This window comes from Euleptes europaea, chromosome 10 (assembly GCF_029931775.1).
Source record: "Euleptes europaea isolate rEulEur1 chromosome 10, rEulEur1.hap1, whole genome shotgun sequence".
NCBI lineage: Eukaryota > Metazoa > Chordata > Lepidosauria > Squamata > Sphaerodactylidae > Euleptes > Euleptes europaea.
The window spans coordinates 7,886,330-7,905,501 of record NC_079321.1 but is presented as its reverse complement, the minus strand read 5'-3'; the positions used below and the strand labels follow the sequence as shown (position 1 = coordinate 7,905,501).

At 44.4% G+C, this 19,172-nt stretch overlaps 1 protein-coding gene across 1 annotated transcript in view; it reads left to right on the top strand.

Moving 5' to 3' along the window:
* The first annotated feature begins 212 nt into the window (after nucleotides 1-212).
* Nucleotides 213-19,172, top strand: part of LOC130483900 (uncharacterized) — a 41,712-nt gene continuing 22,752 nt past the window's right edge. Inside the window, exons 1-7 of the mRNA XM_056856809.1 lie at nucleotides 213-266; nucleotides 2,706-2,822; nucleotides 4,207-4,294; nucleotides 9,057-9,205; nucleotides 13,844-13,938; nucleotides 14,578-14,666; nucleotides 17,401-17,481. Of these exons, the coding sequence (XP_056712787.1) occupies nucleotides 213-266; nucleotides 2,706-2,822; nucleotides 4,207-4,294; nucleotides 9,057-9,205; nucleotides 13,844-13,938; nucleotides 14,578-14,666; nucleotides 17,401-17,481 (673 nt within the window). The remainder of the gene's footprint in view (nucleotides 267-2,705; nucleotides 2,823-4,206; nucleotides 4,295-9,056; nucleotides 9,206-13,843; nucleotides 13,939-14,577; nucleotides 14,667-17,400; nucleotides 17,482-19,172) is intronic.

Below are 19,172 nucleotides of genomic sequence, written 5' to 3'. Positions count from 1 at the left end.
CAACCCATTAGTTCTGGTCCAACCTTCTGGGGCAACAGAAAACAACTCGACACTATCCTCTATATGACAGCCCTTCAAGTTGAAGATGGATATCATATCACCTCTCAGTCTTCTCTTCTTCAGGCTAAACATACCCAGCTCCTTCAACCTTTTTACTCCAAGTAAAAAATTCCAAGGATTTCATGTTACAGCTGTTTCTTTGCTTTGCAGAGATGCTCCTCCTTGTTTTGACCGTGTGCCTGGCTCTAGAGCTCCACCAATCTGAGGTAAGGGATTTGCACATTTGGGGCTAAGATGAACGTGATATTATGAAGCTGGGGTACCCAATAATTGTGTTAAGTTCAGCTATATGGATCAGGCCTAAGGAAATCGTGCCAGGGAATGGAATAGGGCTGCATCATCGGCAGGAGGTTTTTTGTCTGGAGCCAGAGGAGGGCGAGGTTTGGGGAGGGGAGGGACTTCAATGCCAAGTGACCATTTTCTCCAGGTGCACATGAGCACATGAAGCTGCCTTATACTGAATCGGACCCTTGGTCCATCAAAGTCAGTATTGTCTACTCAGACCGGCAGCGGCTCTCCAGGGTCTCAGGCAGGGGTCTTTCCCATCACCTACTTGCCTAGTCCCTTTAATTGGAGATGCCGGGGATGGAACCTGGGACCTTCTTCATGCCAAGCGGATGCTCTACTACTGAGCCACAGCCTCTCCCCAGTGCTGATACAGGATGCTGGATTTAACAGATCTTTTGTCTCATTTTATTTATTTTTATTTTACTTCATCTGTACCTAAATTGAACTGATCTCTATCGGCTGGAGATCAGTTGTAATAGCAGAAGATATCAGTTGTAATAACAGAAGATATCTAGCTAGTACCTGGAGGTTGGCAACCTTTGAATGGAAACAAACCCTTGCCAGGTTTCTTCATTTCTGAGTCCTGATAATGATAATGTATTAAATTTTTAGACTGCTCTATCCCAACAAGTCAGGCTCAAGATTACAATAAGATTACAACACAATACAATATATGATTTAAACTAAAACATCAGTTAAAATCGACAGTGCCCGTAACTCATAAAACAGCATGGTGTAGTGGTTAAGAGCGGTGGTTTGGAGTGATAGACTCTAATCTGATTCTGAAGAACCAAGTTTGATTCCCCACTCCTCCACATGAGCAATGGATGCTAATCTGATGAACCGGGTTAGTTTCCCCTCTCCTCCACATGAAGTCTGCTGGGTGACCTTGGGCTAGACATCTCTCTCAAAACTCTCTCAGCCCCATCTACTTCACAGGGTGTCTGTTGTGGGGAGGGGGAGGCAAGGCGATTGTAAGCCAGTTTGATTCTTCCTTAAGTGGTAGAGAAACTCAGCATATAAAAACCAGCTCTTCTTCTTCTTCATAATGGTAACATTGATCCACACACACAGAAAGTAGTTATTTATAAACATTTTCAGCAATAGAAGAAAAGGAGAGGGAAGGAAGAGAAGGGAGGCCAGCAGAATAAAAGTCGTTGCTGTCCTCAACCATATACCCAGTGGAACAGCTCCATTTGACAGGCCCTGAGGAATTGATTTAAGTCCCACAGGGCCCAGATCTCCCTTGGTAGAGTGTTCCACCAGGTCGGGGCCAGAGCCGAAAAGGCCCTGGTCGTGGTCGAGGACAGTCAGACATCTTTCGGGCGAGGGATCGCCAGCAGATTTTCTCAAGCAGAGCAAAGCACTCTTTTGGGTGTGATCCCTTGAACAAAAGATGTCCGACTGTCCTCAACCACGGTGGTCCCGAAGATATGATGGTCCCAGAACATTAAGGGCTGTAATAGTCAATACTAGAACCCTAAACCTGACTCGATGTTCAAAGTGGAACCGGTGAAGCTGGTGGAGCACTCCTCAAATGTGTGCTCTCCCTAGGGTCCCTGTAAGGATCCGTGCCACTGTATTCTGGACCAGTTAAAGTTTCCAGCGCAGTCTTAAGGGCAGCACCACATAGAGCAATTTACAGTCTAATCTGGAGGTGACCGTTACATGGATCACTGCGCATGCGTTGATCCTGTTTCACAAAGAGAACCAGTCGACAAAGCCCTTTCCATTAGGCTTTCCCAAAATGGGTCTTCTGACCTCAGAGGATGTTTAGGATGGGGTTAGGGTTGCCAACCTCCAGGTGGTATATGGAGAGCTCCTGAGATTACAAGTGATCTCCAGGTGATAGAGATCAGTTCACCTGGAGAAAAGGGCTGCTTTGGAAGGTGGCCTCTATGGCACTATACTCTGCTGAGGTCCCTCCCCTCCCCAAACCCTGCCCTTCTCAGGCTCTACCCCCCCCCCCCAAACATTCAGGTATTTCCCAACCCAAAGCTGGTAACCCTAGATGGGGTGATTTGGAAGCCCATCCAACTCTAAATGTTGGATCTGAATTTTCTTCAGAAAGTGAATGTTGCTGGGAGAAGAGGTATTCTCTGTTTATCTTTTATCTAATATTGATCAAGTATGTACATGTAAATGTTGTAAACATTGGGTTGTATCTGGCAAATGGAATTGTCTCGCCTGCTCCTCCCACCATGCGCTTGCCCTTCTTCCCAAATTCTGCCCTTGGAGTTCAGAGAACCCTCCTCAAGGAATAGACTGGGTATAATATGGGGGCAGAACCAGTGAAATTTTGGATGCAACCCATAAAATGAAATGTCACAGGAAGCATCATGTCTCTTTCATTGCAGGGATCCTCAATAGATGCTTTGAGTACCACCAACGCAGATCAACAAAAGGAGATCGTTGACAAACATAACGAGTGCAGGAGATCAGTGCAGCCAACAGCTGCAAACATGCTGGAAATGGTAAAATGCATTCCGAAATGCTAAAAGTATTAGATCTTTGCCACTAGTGGGAGGTTTTGGGGGCAGAGCCTGAGGAGGGCGGGGTTTGGGGAGGGGAGGGAATACAATGCCACAGAGTGCCCAAATTGTCAAAGCTGCCATTTTCTCCAGGGGAACTGATTTCTATCAGCTGGAGATCAGTTGTAATAGCAGGAGATCTCCAGCTAGTGCCTGGAGGTTGGCAGCCCTAGAGGGGAAAAATGTATCAGACCATGAAAGAGAAGGCTGTGAGATAATTAAATCAAAAGAATTTCTGTCTAGGCATTAGGAAGAATTTTCTAACAGTTAGAGGGGTTCCTCAATGGAAGAGGCTTCCTCGGGAGGTGGTGGGCTCTCCTTCCCTAGAGGCTTTTAAGCAGAGGCTAGATGACCATCTGTCAGCAAAGCTGATTCTATGACCTTAGGCAGATCATGAGAGGGAGGGCAGGAAGGGTTGTGTCAGTGTTTGATTCCCACAGCCCTTTCTTGCATGCCCAGGGTAATGCCGATGGCCACTTTGGGGTCAGGAAGGAATTTTTCCTCCAGGCCAGATTGGCCAGAGATCCTGGAGGGTTTTGTGGGGGCGGGGGTTGCCATCTTCTGGACATGGAGTTGGGATCACTTGGGGAAGGGATTTCCTGCATTGTGCAGGGGGTTGGACTAGATGACCCTGGTGGTCCCTTCCAATTCTATGATTCTGTGATTGGATTTTATTAGTTTTAGCCCAGTTTTCCAGACTGTCAAGATCACCCTGTATCCTGGCTCTGTCTTCTATCATATTTACTACCCCTCCCAATTAACTATCATCTGCAAATTTAATAAGCATCCCCTCTATTCCTTCATTCAAATCATTTATATAAATGTTGAACTACACAGGACCCCAGACAAATCCCTGAGGCACTCCATTTGTCACTCCTCTCCAAGAGGATGAGGAACCATTAACAAGTACTCTTTGGGTGCAATTTGTCAACCAGTTACAGATCCACCTAACAGTAACAGGATCCAAGCCACATTTTACCAACTTGTCAACAAGAATATTATGTGGAACCTTATCAAAAACCTTACACAGATCATGACAGGGAGGGCATCTTGGCCATCTTCTGGGCATGGAGTAGGGAAGTGTGGGGGGAGGTAGTTGTGAATTTCCAGCATTGTGCAGGGGGTTGGGCTAGATGACCCTGGTGGTCCCTTCCAACTCTATGATTCTATGATTCTATCATTTGGGGTAATTTCATGAAAACGATAATCATGACTTTGCAATTTACACACGTCTTCTGCAAGGTGCTTGACTCTATGTCTTAGTGGTGCCCTCACACTCCTACTGAAACTAAGCCCAAGTCCATTAATGTACCTTTATCTCCTACAGAACTGGGACCCCGACACTGCGGCAAACGCTCAACAATGGGCCAACCAATGCCATTTAGACCACAGTTCAGATGAAAGCAGAATCATTGGTAAGCAGACTATATGTCTTACGCAAGTATTGTTCAAGCGCATTATCTAAACATATTTGTTGTTGCGCTTTAATCTGCTGCAATCAGTCAAAAGGTATTCAGACTTCAGAAAGTATACCTCGAACTTCTGTTCGGTATAAGAAGCTGCAATGATTCAGGAATACACAGAGGGTCTCCTTAAGTTAACATAGGACACCTTGCACCAACCATCCGCTTAGCTGGTTTATAATGCAAGTCTAAGGTCATTTATGCATGGGAGGTTTTGCTTTGGATTTGCAGCTCTCTAGATGCACGTTTTCCCCATCCAAATTCTCAGAACTCAAAAACAAGCCCCGATGCAGAGTTTTGACAATTCTGATGGGGGAAATGAGCATCTTGAGAGAGGCAAAACCTCCCGTGAGTAAATGCCCCCCGTATGTGTATTCAGAAGTAAGTTCCACTGATAAGTGCACTTAGAACACCTACAAATCCGCAGAAGCGGGAGTTCCATAAGGGGTCATGGGAGACATCTAATGTCCACCCTTTATCCCCTTCCCTGACCTGGATGGCCCAGGCTAGCCTGATCTCGTCAAATTTCAGAAGCTAAGCAGGGTCGGCCCCGGTTAGCAATTGGATGGGAGACCACCAAGAAATACCAGGGTCGGTATGCAGAGGCAGACAATGGCAAACCACCTCTGTTAGTCTCTTGCCTTGAAAACCCTGTGTATGTGTAAAGTGCTGTCAAGTCACAGCCGACTTATGGCGACCCCTTTTTCGGGGTTTTCATGGCAAGAGACTAACAGAGGTGGTTTGCCAGTGCCTTCCTCTGCACAGCAAACCTGGTTTTCCTTAGTGGTCTCCCATCCAATTGCTAACCAGGGCCGACCCTGCTTAGCTTCTGAAATCTGACGAGATCAGGCTAGCCTGGGCCATCCAAGTCAGGGAAGGGGATAAAGGGTGGACATTAGATGTCTCCCATGACCCCTTATGGAACTCCCGCTTCTTGAAAACCCTACAGGATGGCTATAAGTTGGCTGTGTCTTGACGGCACTTTACACACACAATAGAGTCCTTCATAGCAACCTGCCTGATAGGGTTTCCAACTCCAGGTTGAGAAACTCCTAGAGATTTTGGGGTGAGTCACCGGTGGGGGAGGGAAGCTTTGGAGAGTTGAGGGACATCAGTGGGGTATAATGCCTTAGAGTCCACCCTCCAAAGCAGCCATTTCCAGTGTAGTGTAGTGGTTAAAAGCAATGGTTTGGAGCGGTGGGCTCTGATCTGGAGAACTGGGTTTGATTCCCCTCTCCTCCACATGAGCAGCGGAGGCTAATCTGGTGAACTGGATTTGTTTCCCCACTCCTCATGAAGCCAGCTGGGTGACCTTGGGTTAGTCACAGTTCTCTCAGCCCCACCTTCCTCACAGGGTGTCTGTTGTGGGGAGGGGAAGGGAAGGTGATTGTAAGCTGGTTTGATTCTTCCTCAAGTGGGAGATAGTTTGGCATATAAAAACCAACTATTCTTCTTCCTTCAGGAGAACTGATCTCTATAGTTGGGACAGCAGTTTTAATTATGGTTCTGCCTGACCAGTTTCTGGTACCCTAGAACTCTAGTATATCATGAAATGGTCTTCTGAATATTACAGTCAGCTGAATCCAATTTTTTTTAAAACTTTAATGACTCTGCTCAAATGACTAATAGGTCTTAAGCAAGATCTCACTAAAGCACCATGGCCAAAATATGTAATATATTCCCTTTATCCTTTAAAATAGCCAGCCAAAATATGTATACATTTTGCAGTCTTTACCATCACCGGTTTATTTGTTATTTTAAAAATGTCAGGAAGGGTCAAATGACTCAACCCGTCTCTGTTTATCAACCTCAAATAATGGACAGTGGGGGGAAATTACTTATCTTACCTATACTACCAGACCCACAAGTGCAGATCTTATTACATAACATAAGAACATAAGAAAGGCCATGCTGGATCAGGCCAAGGTCCATCAAGTCCAGCAGTCTGTTCCCACTGGGGCCAACCAGGCACCTCTAGGAAGCCCCCAAATAAGACGACTGCAGCAGCATTTTCCTGCCTGTGTTCCACAGCACCTAATATAATAGTCATGCTCCTCTGGTACTGGAGAGAATAGGGATGCATCCTGACTAGTATCCATTTTTACTAGCAGCCATGAATAGCCCTCTCCTCCATGAACATGTCCACTCCCCTCTTAAAGCCTTCCAAGTTGGCAGCCATCACCACATACTGGGGCAGGGAGTTCCACAATTTATTGGAAAACTTTATTAAATCTGCCCTTCAACTCAGGAGATGTATGGCATTCAATTGGGCCTTCATATAGGCTCTCCTATACTTGAAAAAAGGTTACCAAATTTAAATGCTCCAGCATACTTGGAGAGAAAATACCTCAAAATAAGGTGGAACAAACTCTCCATGCTCTATCATGCACACTACTGCAGTCTAATAAAATCAAGCTTTTTAAAAATCTGAGTCACCAACCTCCTTGCCCCAGGTTATTTTATAGTATCCATTGAGGACCCTAGCTGATTAGCCCTTTTTTCTACCAGTTGTTTCCACGGCAACTTATAATTATCGTTCCCAAGATATTTCACATAGAAGTTGGGACTTGTATTTAGCCCCAGCCTTACCCAACACTTCAAAGTCGAGCGCCGGGTTCTCATTTCAAGAGAATTCAGTGCCGGTTCAGCTTCTGTTTTTATATTGGCAACACATTTGGGTAAACCTGTGATCCATCTTAAGAACTTATACAGAAGAGTTTCAATAGAACTGTTTATTCCATCAATCCAAACTGAGACCCCGTATAGTAGTTGAGGGACTACCTTAGCTGAGGGGTTTGGGGAGGGGAAGGACTTCAATGCCATAGAATTCAATGGCCAAAGCGTGAACTGGAGATCAGTTGTAATAGCAGCTCTCCAGCTAGTACCTGGAGGCTGGCAACCCTAGTAAAGAAGCAAGGATCTCCTTTGTTTCTACCGTTCTCTCCTTTCTCCATTTATGCAGGCGGATAGACTGTGAAGTCTGAGCTAACATACAATCATATGTATCAGATAAAACTATTATCCCAAACATGTAGGGAGATGGTCACTACCCATAAACTATCCTATTTCAAAACCAAGACAATCTTTAATAAGGGCTGGTGAGACAATTACGTAATCTATCACACTAGCTCCTTTTAAACCGTAATAAGTACACATTCCCAACCTATCAATTTGTCACAGAAAGGGCTGCCATCCTGTCCTTATGATGTGGGACCCGCCCCCCAAGTTAAAGATGATGCAAGCCTCACCACTCAAAGGCAAGCGATCGGGGGGTTGACCCGTGGATAGGCACCGCCAAGGGAAAATGAGTTGCCCAAGATAAATCCCATGCCGTGTTACAATGCATCAATATAAATACATCGACAGTTAGTTGATGGGATACATCAACAATAACAATATTTTAAAAAATTAAAAGGGAGTGCGATTGTGATCTGATGCCAGATTTATCTGGACCGCCTAAGTCGCAATGATTATTTACACACCTTTACCTGAATCCTCAAGGAGAGCTGTCCTTCGTGAATCTGAATGTCGAAGACGTACTTGGCGACTGGGGAATATGCGTCTAAACCCTGGGACTGAATAGAGGGGAGGTTTTGCAGTGTGTGTGCCCGAATGGTGAAATGACTTCCAGCAGCGAAAGGGTTCTGGGTAGATTGAGGGGAGGAAGAGGAAGAAGAAGAAGAAGAAGAAGAAGAAGAAGAAGAAGAAGAAGAGTTGGTTTTTATATGCCGACTTTCTCTACCACTTAAGGGAGAATCAAACCAGCTTACAATCACCTTCCCTTCCCCTCCCCACAACAGACACCCTGTGAGGTAGGTGAAGCTGAGAGAATGTGACTTGCTCAAGGTCACCTAGCTGGGTTCGTGTGTAGGAGTGGGGAAACAAATCCAGTTCACCAGATTAGTGTCGGCTGCTCCTGTGGAGGAGTGGGGAATCAAACCCAGTTCTCCAGATCATACTCCACCGCTCCAAACCACCGCTCTTAACCACTACACCACACTGGAGAGAGAGAGGGAGAGAGGCGGAATCACAGAAGCCCACAGCTGTGATTCTTCATGAGTTCCACAGTGGCTGCTTCACGGCGAAGCCGGATCCAAATGAAAAGGTCGCGCTAAACGGGCTCCCTGCCGAATCGAAGCAAGGGCGCACAGGTATATATCTGTGGGCAAATATATCTGGTGGGAAAATTTTATATACATGCCGAATATGCCTTCACCTGCCATTTTGTACTCCAATTTTATAAACAGTCCTTGATATGGATGGACCATGACTACAATTTTTAAGGGGTCTTTCCACATGGGGGTGGTATTATGCAATACCTCTGCATGCATTGGGCCATTCTGTAATGAAACATTATTATATTTCCTTGGGCCATTCAGTGCTGAAATATATCTCTTCTTGCTTTCCTGTTCTATCAGCTCTAAAAAGCCCTTCTTTTTACACTTCCAATCAGAGGTGCCGTAATATTGATTTATAAATTTGGGAACAGCGTTTTTGCTTCCAAACAAGAACCTAACATCGCAGGCAAGATCACTGCAGAGTGTAGACACGCTTGGAACACAGATGAGTGTCTAAAAGGAATACATTCCACCACTGCCAAGGTTTTGAAAGTTATACTGAGCAGCAGAAGCCGTCCAATATATTGCTCGGATGTTTTGTGTCTTTTTTTTTTCTTTTTTTCTTTTTGGTAAAATAATTCTTTTTCCATTTGCAGGTGGCAGAAAATGTGGTGAAAACCTCTTCATGTCCAGCCATCCCTCCTCATGGACTCAAGCTATCAAGGCTTGGGACGATGAAAAAAAAGACTTCGAACACGGCACAGGAGCAACCTCAGAAGGTGCAGTCATCGGCCATTACACCCAGGTACGACCACATGAAGCTGCCTTATACTGAATCAGACCTTTGGTCCATCAAAGTCAGTATTGTCTACTCAGACCGGCAGCGGCTCTCCAGGGTCTCAGGCAGACCTTTCACATCACCTACTTGCCTAGTCCCTTTAACTGGAGATGCCGGGGATTGAGCCTGGGACCTTCTGCATGCCAAGCAGATGCTCTGCCACTGAGCTACAGCCCTTCCCCATGCATTTATAACCTTTAGTTGCCCTGAATGGACGATGTAGCAAGCAGATGTCTCAATTGTTAACGCAGAGTGTCCAGGGTGGATTGGCCATTATAGTCACAGGAACTTCTCCTGGTAGACCGATGACCACCTCCCCTCTCCCACCTGGACAGGGCCAGCTTAGTAACAAGAAGGAGGGCACCCAGCTAGGGTTGCCAGTCCCTCTTTGCTGCTGGTGGGAGGTTTTGGGGTGGAGCCTGAGGAGGCTGGGATTTGGGGAGGGGAGGGACTTCATTGCCATAGAGTCCAATTGCCAAAGCAGCCATTTTCTCCCGGTGAACTGATCACTATTGGCTAGGATTGCCAGGTCCCTCTTCGCCACCGGCGGGAGGTTTTGGGGCAGAGCCTGAGGAGGGTGGGGTTTGGGGAGGGGAGAGACTTCTATGCCATAGAGTCCAATTGCCAAAGCAGCCATTTTCTCCAGGGGAACTGATCTCTATTGGCGGGAAATCAGATGTAATAGCAGGAGATTTCCAGCTACTACCTGGAAGTTGGCAACCCTAGTATAAGTTGGAGATCTGTAGTAATAGCAGGAGACCTCCAGCTAGTATCTGGAGGTTGGAAACCCTAAACCCAACTGAGCTCCATGAGGCGTGGAGCTGACAGAATGGACAGGATCTCTCTCCTTTTCTCCTTTGCAAGGGTGGTACCCTTTTCCAGGGCTATTTTTCCTCTCCCAGGCAACCCCTGAGAATGTCTGGAAGAAAATGTTGAAATAATATCACATCAGTTCCCTTGGCTTTTGTGAGAAGTATGAATCCAAAGAAAGCAATTGAAGTTAGCATTCATAGTCTTTGAAATATGTTCAGAGATTGCCAAATATGTTTATGGGTTAACATTTACACTGGAATAAAATTTGGTTAGTCTTTAAAGCGCTCCAGGACTTCTGTTTGTCTTTGCTGGACCAGAACAGCTATCCCTTGAAAATCTTCAAGACACTGTAGCTGGAAATAGGAACAGTGATCTCAAAAGTCAAGCACAAGATTCAAAATTAAGGTTGCCAACCTCCAGGTCTTGTTATTATGCAAATATCATAACACAATGTTAACTTTGTAAATTTATATATTGTAGTTAATTCTTTTCATTTCATTTGTTCATTTTCAAATAAACATATTTCATTGCTTGTTTCTCTTCCTGTATAAGAATGGCAACATATAATTGTCAATATACAACATGCTTTTTAAATCAATAAGAGCAGCATAAACAAATTAAAATCAATAGAAAGGGAGTACAGGTTCTCCAGTAAATAGTCCCTGTTTCCGAGAAGTCCTTCATCAGCCCCCCATTCAGGCTCTTGTTTTTTTTCTGAGCATGTGTTGCTGCATGTCGGCAATTGGTTTTGTTGCCACTTTTTCTGTGAACTGAATAGAACTTAAATTTTTAGCAATTTTAAGTTTTAAACTTTTTAACATTAGTACTAAAGTATTTTTACATTGCATTCTGTTTAGTAATATTACAGGAATCATTTTATAAATTTACCCAACGTATTCTTAACTTTGGCTCGTAATTACGGCGTACCGTCTAACCTCTTAGGGTATAATTGCTCATGCGTGATGCATGAAACCTATAGACTACTTATACATAATCAGTTTCTACTCTTAAATTCTGTAATGATTCTTAACAAAATTTAGTACTTTAACAATTAAAGACAAAGACTTTTAGCCCAACTCGGCAACAGCTGAAGTTAATTACAAGAATCCTGAAAAATCACATGCATCATTCAAGCCATTTGGAATAACCGTATTGAAGAGGGTAATATATCGAGCCTCTTGTTGATGTAAAATTCTTTCAGTGTTCGTTTGTTCATATTTTTTAAGGAGAAACTGCAACATTGCAAAAAAATCTAAAATCTGTATCTGAGTGTTTTTTTAAAAAAATGACTACTACAGGGGCTTCTATCACATGATTACAAATTCTTGAACGGTGTTTGCCAATGCATAGTTTTAATTGGCAGGAAGTTTTTCCAATATAAATTAAATCACAGGGACAAATTAAAGCATAAATTACATTTGTTGAATTGCAATTAGTAAATGATTTTAACACAAACCGAAAACCTGTTTTAATGTAGGTAAAACTTTTAACTGGCAAGGCGTATGCACACATGGCACATGCGCCACATCGAAAATGTCCCTTTGCAATCGGGGGAGCTGACTCCTTAATTAGGTCACTATAAACCAATTTATCTTTTAATGAAAATGTGTGCCTGTAGCCAATTTTAGGTGGTGTGGTGCATCCAGGAATTGAATCAATTACATGCCAGTGTTTATTTATAATTTGCCTAATTTTTCCTGCCAGTGGTGTATATTTTAATGAGGCTGTCATTGTAGTATTGGATGAACGTGTTTTTTGAAACAGCTCCACCCGTTGTTTCGAATCAACTTTTCTTTTTGCAGTCAAAAACCTCATCCAGGTAACCTCTGCTACTCAACGTTGCTCTTAAAGAGCCCGCAGCCCGTTCATAGTCTCTTTGTTCTGTGGAATTTCTTTTGAGTCTTAATAGCTGACTGAACAGTAAGTTTTGCTTTAAATGATTTGGATGATATGATCTATAGTGCAATAATGTACCTCTATCACTTGATTTCTTATATGGTGAAACCCATATTTTACCATCCATGCTTAGGTTAACTGTTATATCTAAGAACAGGGTTGCGGACTCATGCATATTGTACTCAAATTTTATACAAGTACTAACTGTGTTAATCTCAGCAATAAATGCTTCATAGTTATGTTGATTGTCAAAAATCATAAACAAATCATCCACATATCTTCGATAGAATAGAACATGCTGTTTGTAACCTTCATTTGCAAAAAGAAAAAGCTTTTCAAAAGAAACCATAAATATGTTTGCAATTGAAGGGGCTGCTGCTGATCCCATTGAAACTTCATTTATTTGTCTATAAAAATCATTTTTAAACCTAAAGAAATTATTATCTGCCAGCAGATCCCAAAGATCCATTAGAAAATGAGTAGGAGGACTATTTTGTGTCCTATTATGCAAAAGTTCCTCTATGATACTACTAGCCTCATTTAAAGGCACATTTGTATATAGTGATATTACGTCAAGAGTAGCTAAAATAGCACCCTGTGGAACCTGAATTTGTTCAACTTGTTGTATGAAGTCTTTTGAATCCAAAATAAATGAAGGGGTATCTTCTGTAAATTTATGTAGAAAACTTTCCAAATTTTTTAAAATTGGGTCCAGGATTCCATTAAACCCTGCTACAATTGGGCGTCCTGGTTATGGTATTATGCCTTTATGTATCTTAGGTAAAACATAAAACTTGAGTACCCGGGATCATGTGCTGTCCTTAGCGTTCGCTGGGTTTACAAGCTGCAACAAAAACACTAGTGCAGGGGTCCCAAACATGATACTGGTGGGCACCAGGATATCCACCAACACCTTTCCTGCTACCCACCGAGTGTTTTTAGGTGGGGCCAGGTGGGGCTTTTTGGCCATTGGAGATTTGATCAGATCTGCAGATTTGTAAAAACATTGTTTTGGCAGTAGCTGCCACCACAGCTCAAAGATCTTCACCGTGTGACTGAAAGTAAGCTGCTCCGGCAGCCATTTTGTGGCTGGTTCCACCTCCTGTGACAGTCATTTTGTGGCAGCCATTTTGTGATGTGCCCACCACCTTTTTTTTCAGAATTCCAAATGTGCTCACAGGTTCAAAAAGGTTGGGGACCCCTGCACTGGAGGAAAGTGTCACATTTTACCAGGTACAATAAAGGCTCATTCCTGAGCCTTTCAGCGGCCAGGGACAAAGCTGTTCCCTGGCCACTGAAAGGCTTTAAAAAGCCTTAAAAAAATTTTTTTGCTGAAAATAGGACATTTTCCCAATTGAAAACAGCGAGGCTGCACCAGGAAAAACCTGACGCACCAACTCTATTGTTGAAGGGGGCATTCCTGGCCTGAAAGGGGTCAGGAAGCTGCCTATTGGCAGCTCGGCCCCCCAGAATGCCCCAGGAACAGCCCCCTGGATGACGGCGTGGGGATTTGCACTGGCGGGACGCCAGCGGGAGGCCGAGCCAGTGTCCTAGGGCGCGCTGCCACAGGGAGGGCAGCGTGAGCACCCCAACGCCACCATCCCTGCCTCTCTCAGCAGCACAAGTGGCCCGGAAGCCAGCGAAGCTACTTGCACGCTTCTTGAGCTCTTTTGGCCCCAGAGCTCAGGAATGGGCTGTAAGACGCCTCCATCTGACTCCTAGCAAAAGGCAAGATCCTGCCACAGAGGGGTCAGCCTGGAGAAATGATGCCAGGGCACTATGTGACAAGACGAAAAACAAATGGGAACTTGTGGGAAGGTCTTCCACAACATACCCCAAAGAGGTCTCCAGTTTCTCACACTGATGTGTTTTTGTTTTGTTTTGTTTTTTCTGCAGGTTGTTTGGTATAGCTCTTTTAAAGTGGGATGTGCTTTAGCCTACTGCCCTAACCAGTCGTTCAAGTATTATTACGTTTGCCAGTACTGCCCCGCGTAAGTAGTAACAACAGATTTGACTAGTAGCTGAGACTGTCATTGTTTTGTACATGTATATTTCAAGTTAAAGTTTCCATCCAACCTGTGGTTTCCAGGCATGACTGAGCTTTCAAGAAAATCAGATTCTGACAGGCTCCACCCATTTCAACAGATATTGCCCTGTATATGCCATATTATTCCCTATACATACCCCTGACCTTCCAGATAGCTCCAGGCTCTTCCCAGCACCTATGAGATTCTGCTCTGGTATTGCCTGCTCTAACTCCTTAGCCCTGGGCAAAATCAGGGTTCCCTGGTGTCCCACTGGCTTTTCCTTCTACCCTACTCCCAGACTGTGCACAGCCAAGCCACTCCCTTGTTATGGAAGTTCATATCAAGGTTGCCCCCTCAAAAAAACTAAAGCAAGTGGAGCAATTTACTAAGATCATCTTTCAATAGTCCTTGATCTTGTATTTAAGGTAGTCTTCAATAGTCCTCGGGTTCAAGGTCCTGTCTCAATAGTCCTTGATCTTGTATTTAAGGTAGTCCTCAATAATCCTCATGTTCAAGGTCCTCTTTCAGTAGTCCTTGACTTGTATTCAATGATGTATTTATGCTGCTGATTTAACATTCCAAATTTTCATTTTAACATTGCAGAGGGAACATACGAAGTAAACTTAAGACCCCCTACGCAGCAGGAACTCCATGTGGTGAATGTCCAAATAACTGCAAGGACGGATTGTGCAGTAAGTTTGACAATGCTATTCTTTTTCAGAGGAAAGAAATTGACATATTAGTTATTTTTTCAACCAGCTCTATATATAAAAATCATAACTCTGTCCTCACAAAATTCTGATTAATGGGTTGGATTCTAAGAACAGTGGATGAAGTTCACATAAAGTTCTCCTTTATCCCCTTTTTCCTTTCAAACATTGCTCTGGGGGTTGGTTGGTTGTTTTATCTATCTATCTATCTATCTATTTATTTATTTACAGAATGTATACCCCACCTTTCTGCCCTGATCAGGGCCACCAAGGTGGCTGGCAGATTTAAAACAAAGATAATAAAGACACATCTTAAAAACCCTTAAAATCAAACAAAAACATGCCATTCAAACAATTAAAACCAAGGTAAAATACACAGGCATTAAAACAACAATTAAAATAAAGGACAGGAAGGAGGGCTCATTAAGGGAATGCCAGACAAAACAAAACAGAAGTCCTCACCCACTGGCAAAGGAGAGAAACAGAAGAGGACAGGCGAGTCTTTCTAGGGAGAAATGCCAGAGTTTCAGTGCCATGATTGAGAAGACCTCGTCCCAGGTTTCCACCTGCCTAATCTCACAAGGCTGTGGCACCTGAGGGAGATCCTCAGAAGGTGACTGTAGCAGTCAGGTATGTTCATAAGGAAATAGGGGATCCTCTGGGTATGCTGGCCCCAAGCCATATAAGGTCTTAAAGGTCAACACCAGAACTTTGAATTATGCCCAGAAACAGACTGGGAACCAGTGTACCGGTAGGTGGGCCCTTGAATTAACAGCCATGGATTAAGGGACCATCAGGAACAGAATGGGGTGTAGCAACACTCCCTGTTCAGCGGTGAACTCTGGGTGGTCAGCATGGCAAGTCACTGCCTAGATTTCACACTAGAAAGGCCTGCTTCATGTATTACACTGTGACAAAACATAGGTTTACCGCTATATGAACACGCAGTGATGAACCACAGCCTATCTGGTTGACTCGGAAGCCAAGCGGATTAGTCCAGGATACCCATCAGAAAGTCCACGGCCACATAGAAAAAGTGTTGTTTATTTGTACAGTGCAGAAATATATACAGATACTCCTTTCACACTCTCCACTCATAACATCCCGCATAGAACTGCGGTTTCACTTCAATATATACACCTGGTGGTTGCAGCCACCAATCACAGTAGATATCCAATTATTCTGGCATTGCTACTGCATTGCATCAGCCACCTGGCTATAGCTGGATCAGGCCAGCTTTCTCTAGCTCCCCAGGTACTTTCCAGGCTGATTACATCATCCTTAGATCCCTCTGATCTATCCTGCCCTGTCAAACTAAACTGACAGATTTGTAATCTTGACACTGGTATCTTCATAACCGTATCTCTATGACCCACACAACTGATAGCATGCATTTATCAAGCACACATAGCTTTTAAGGGTACACCTTAACATCAATATCAATATTAATATATATCTATCTATATCCATATCTAGCTATAAAAGCTATCTCTCTATCTTTATCTCTCTGTCTATAGATATAGATGTGTGTGTGCCGCCAAGTTGTTTCCGACTCATGGCGACCCTATGAATCATTGTCCTCCAAAGTGTCCTATCTTTGACAGCCTTACTCAGATCAGCCATGGCTCCCTTATAGATATAGATACAGAATCATAAAAGCATAGAGTTGGAAGGGACTTCCAGGATCATCTAGTCTAACCCCCTGACTATGCAGGAAATTCACAACTACCTCCCCCACCCAACACCCCCAGTAACTGCTACTTCATGCCCAGAAGATGACCAAAAATAACCTCCAGGAACTCTGGCCAATTTGGCCTGGAGGAAAATTACTTCCTGACCCCAAAGTGAAAATATGAACACATGAACACATGAAGCTGCCTTACACTGAATCAGGGCCCTTGGTCCATCAAAGTCAGTATTGTCTACTCAGACCAGCAGCGGCTGTCCAGGGTCTCAGGCAGAGGTCTTTCACATCACCTTCCTTGCCTAGTCCCTTTAACTGGAGATGCCGGGGATTGAACCTGGGACCTTCTGCATGCCAAATAGATGCTCTACCACTGAGCCACAGCCCCTCCCCATGGGCTCAAGATGTAAGAAAGGAAGTTGGCAGTCCTACCCTGGAGGAAATAGCAGCTCCAGAGGGTGGATTTTATAGTATCCCATAAAGACTCAAGATACGGAAATCCCAGAGTGACATCACATCCTCGCTGAGCTCTTTCCCCTCCCCACATTCCCCAGGAACCTCTCCCAAATCTTCAGGAATTTCCCAAGCCAGAGTGGGCAGCCCTAGTCACCGAATTGAAGGCATGAGTAGGGTTGCCAACCTCAAGGTACTAGCTGGAGATCTCCCACTATTACAACTGATCTCCAGCGAATAGAGATCAGTTCACCTGGAGAAAATGGCCGCTTTGTCAATTGGACTCTATGGCATTGAAGTCCCTCCCCTCCTCAAACCCAGCCCTCATCTGGCTTCACCCCCAAAACCTCCCACCGGTGGTGAAGAGAGACCTGGCAACCCTAGGCATGAGGCAGGCACATTACGAAACAAGGAAAGCAGCCCTCCCTTCTCCAGATCTGGCACAGACAAACCGTAGATATGTGGTTTTTTAAAAAATCTGTTTTAGAAAGGAGGAGGAATTAGGAAGTGTTTTCATTTTCCAGTGCAGACAACACACTGTGTGGTTTTGTTTGTTTATTTAAATATTTTCATTTGCAGCTAATCCATGCGAATACGACGACGACTACACCAACTGCGGTAACCTGGTTGTGATGGTGGGCCCCAACCACCCGTTAACAAGTAAATCCTGTCAGGCCACTATTAAATGTACCAACAAAATAAAATAAAGTCCCCCCCCCCCCCGCCCAGTAGCTTGTTTCTGCAATTCATCGCTTGGTGTTAAAACCGTAACTTTATGTTAAAACCGTAACTTCTGCTCCCGTTTAGCTTTCAGAATTAGGATGACGCAAAGATCGGAGATGGCAACGAGACAGCTTGGTGTTAGATTCCCCCTCTCTTGTTTTCTTCTAACCAAATTTGCTTCGCTAATAAAGCTTTAATTTCAAAAAGATGGTGTCTTTTCTTTTGTGCGTGTGTGTGTGAAACAAAAGCCAACTGCAGTGATTGATTGAGGCCATTTGTGCAGGGCAGTTTCCCCACAGTCACTACTCCGGTGCTTCATTTGTACCAAATGAATGATAATATTGTAATCCTTGTGTAAAGTTCATATAAAGCCACAATCATCGATGGATACGGCCGTGTGTGAACTGTACATATTGTATTATAATTGTGTTGTGTATATGTCACGTATATGGTCTATGTTTCACTTCAGTAGCTTATAAAAATTTGCACTTTGTGTATATACAGTTTCCTGTACTGCTTTCCTAAACCTCCAGGTACTAGCTGGAGATCTGCTATTACAACTGATCTCCAGCCGATAGAGATCAGTTCCCCTGGAGAAAACGGCCGCTTTGGCAATTGGACCCTATGGCATTGAAGCCCCTCCCCTTCTCAAGCCCTGCCCTCCTCAGGCTTCGCCCAAAAAACCTCCCGCTGGTGGCAAAGAGGGACCTGGCAACCCTAGTGGGGAAACAGCCCCACATAAATGACCTGAGAAGACTTATTCAAACAAGGCAAACTGAGCTTTCCCGTTGGTTCTTGTAGGTTATCCGGGCTGTGTGACCGTGGTCTTGGTATTTTCTTTCCTGACGTTTCGCCAGCAGCTGTGGCCGGCATCCGCAGTTACTCCTCTGAAGACGCCTGCCACAGCTGCTGGCGAAACGTCAGGAAAGAAAATACCAAGACCACGGTCACACAGCCCGGATAACCTACAAGAACCTATGAACTCTGACCATGAAAGCCTTCGACAATCTTTCTTCAGTTTGCCTGTTTGCATTTATCCTTCCATAGGAATGAGACTGCCCTTCCACGCTCTGAGTCGATTTAACTGAACCGCTTTATATAATCACGCATTGTGCTGCTGCTCTGTGTATGCGCACATTCTGCTGTGTCAATTTCTCTGATCCAGTGCGGGTAGAATCCTCGCCGAGAGTTATCTAGTTATGAAGTGTAGAAGAAAAGGGGTTTATATCCCATTTTTCTCTACCTTAAACTGTCTCAAAGTGGCTTGCAATCACATTCACTTCTTCTCCCCACAACAGACACCCTGTGAGGTAGGTGGGGCTGAGAGAGCTCTAAGAGAACTGTGACTGGCCCAAGGTCACCCAGCAGGCTTCATATGGATGAGTGGGGAATTGAACCCAGTTCTCCAGATTAGAGTCCTGCTGCCAGCCCCCCTTTCATCCGCACACCCTGCTTCCTTGCCTGAATGGATGTACTGCCAGAGTAACACCGTGAGCAAGTCCCACAAGGCACACAACCACACATTGGGAGCAGCCGCCGGGTTTTGTGTCTCACAGGGAACAGTGCAGCGGTGAGCACATCAGAGGATCCTGGGACAAAGACCACAGCACTGCTTCCAAAGAAGCCTC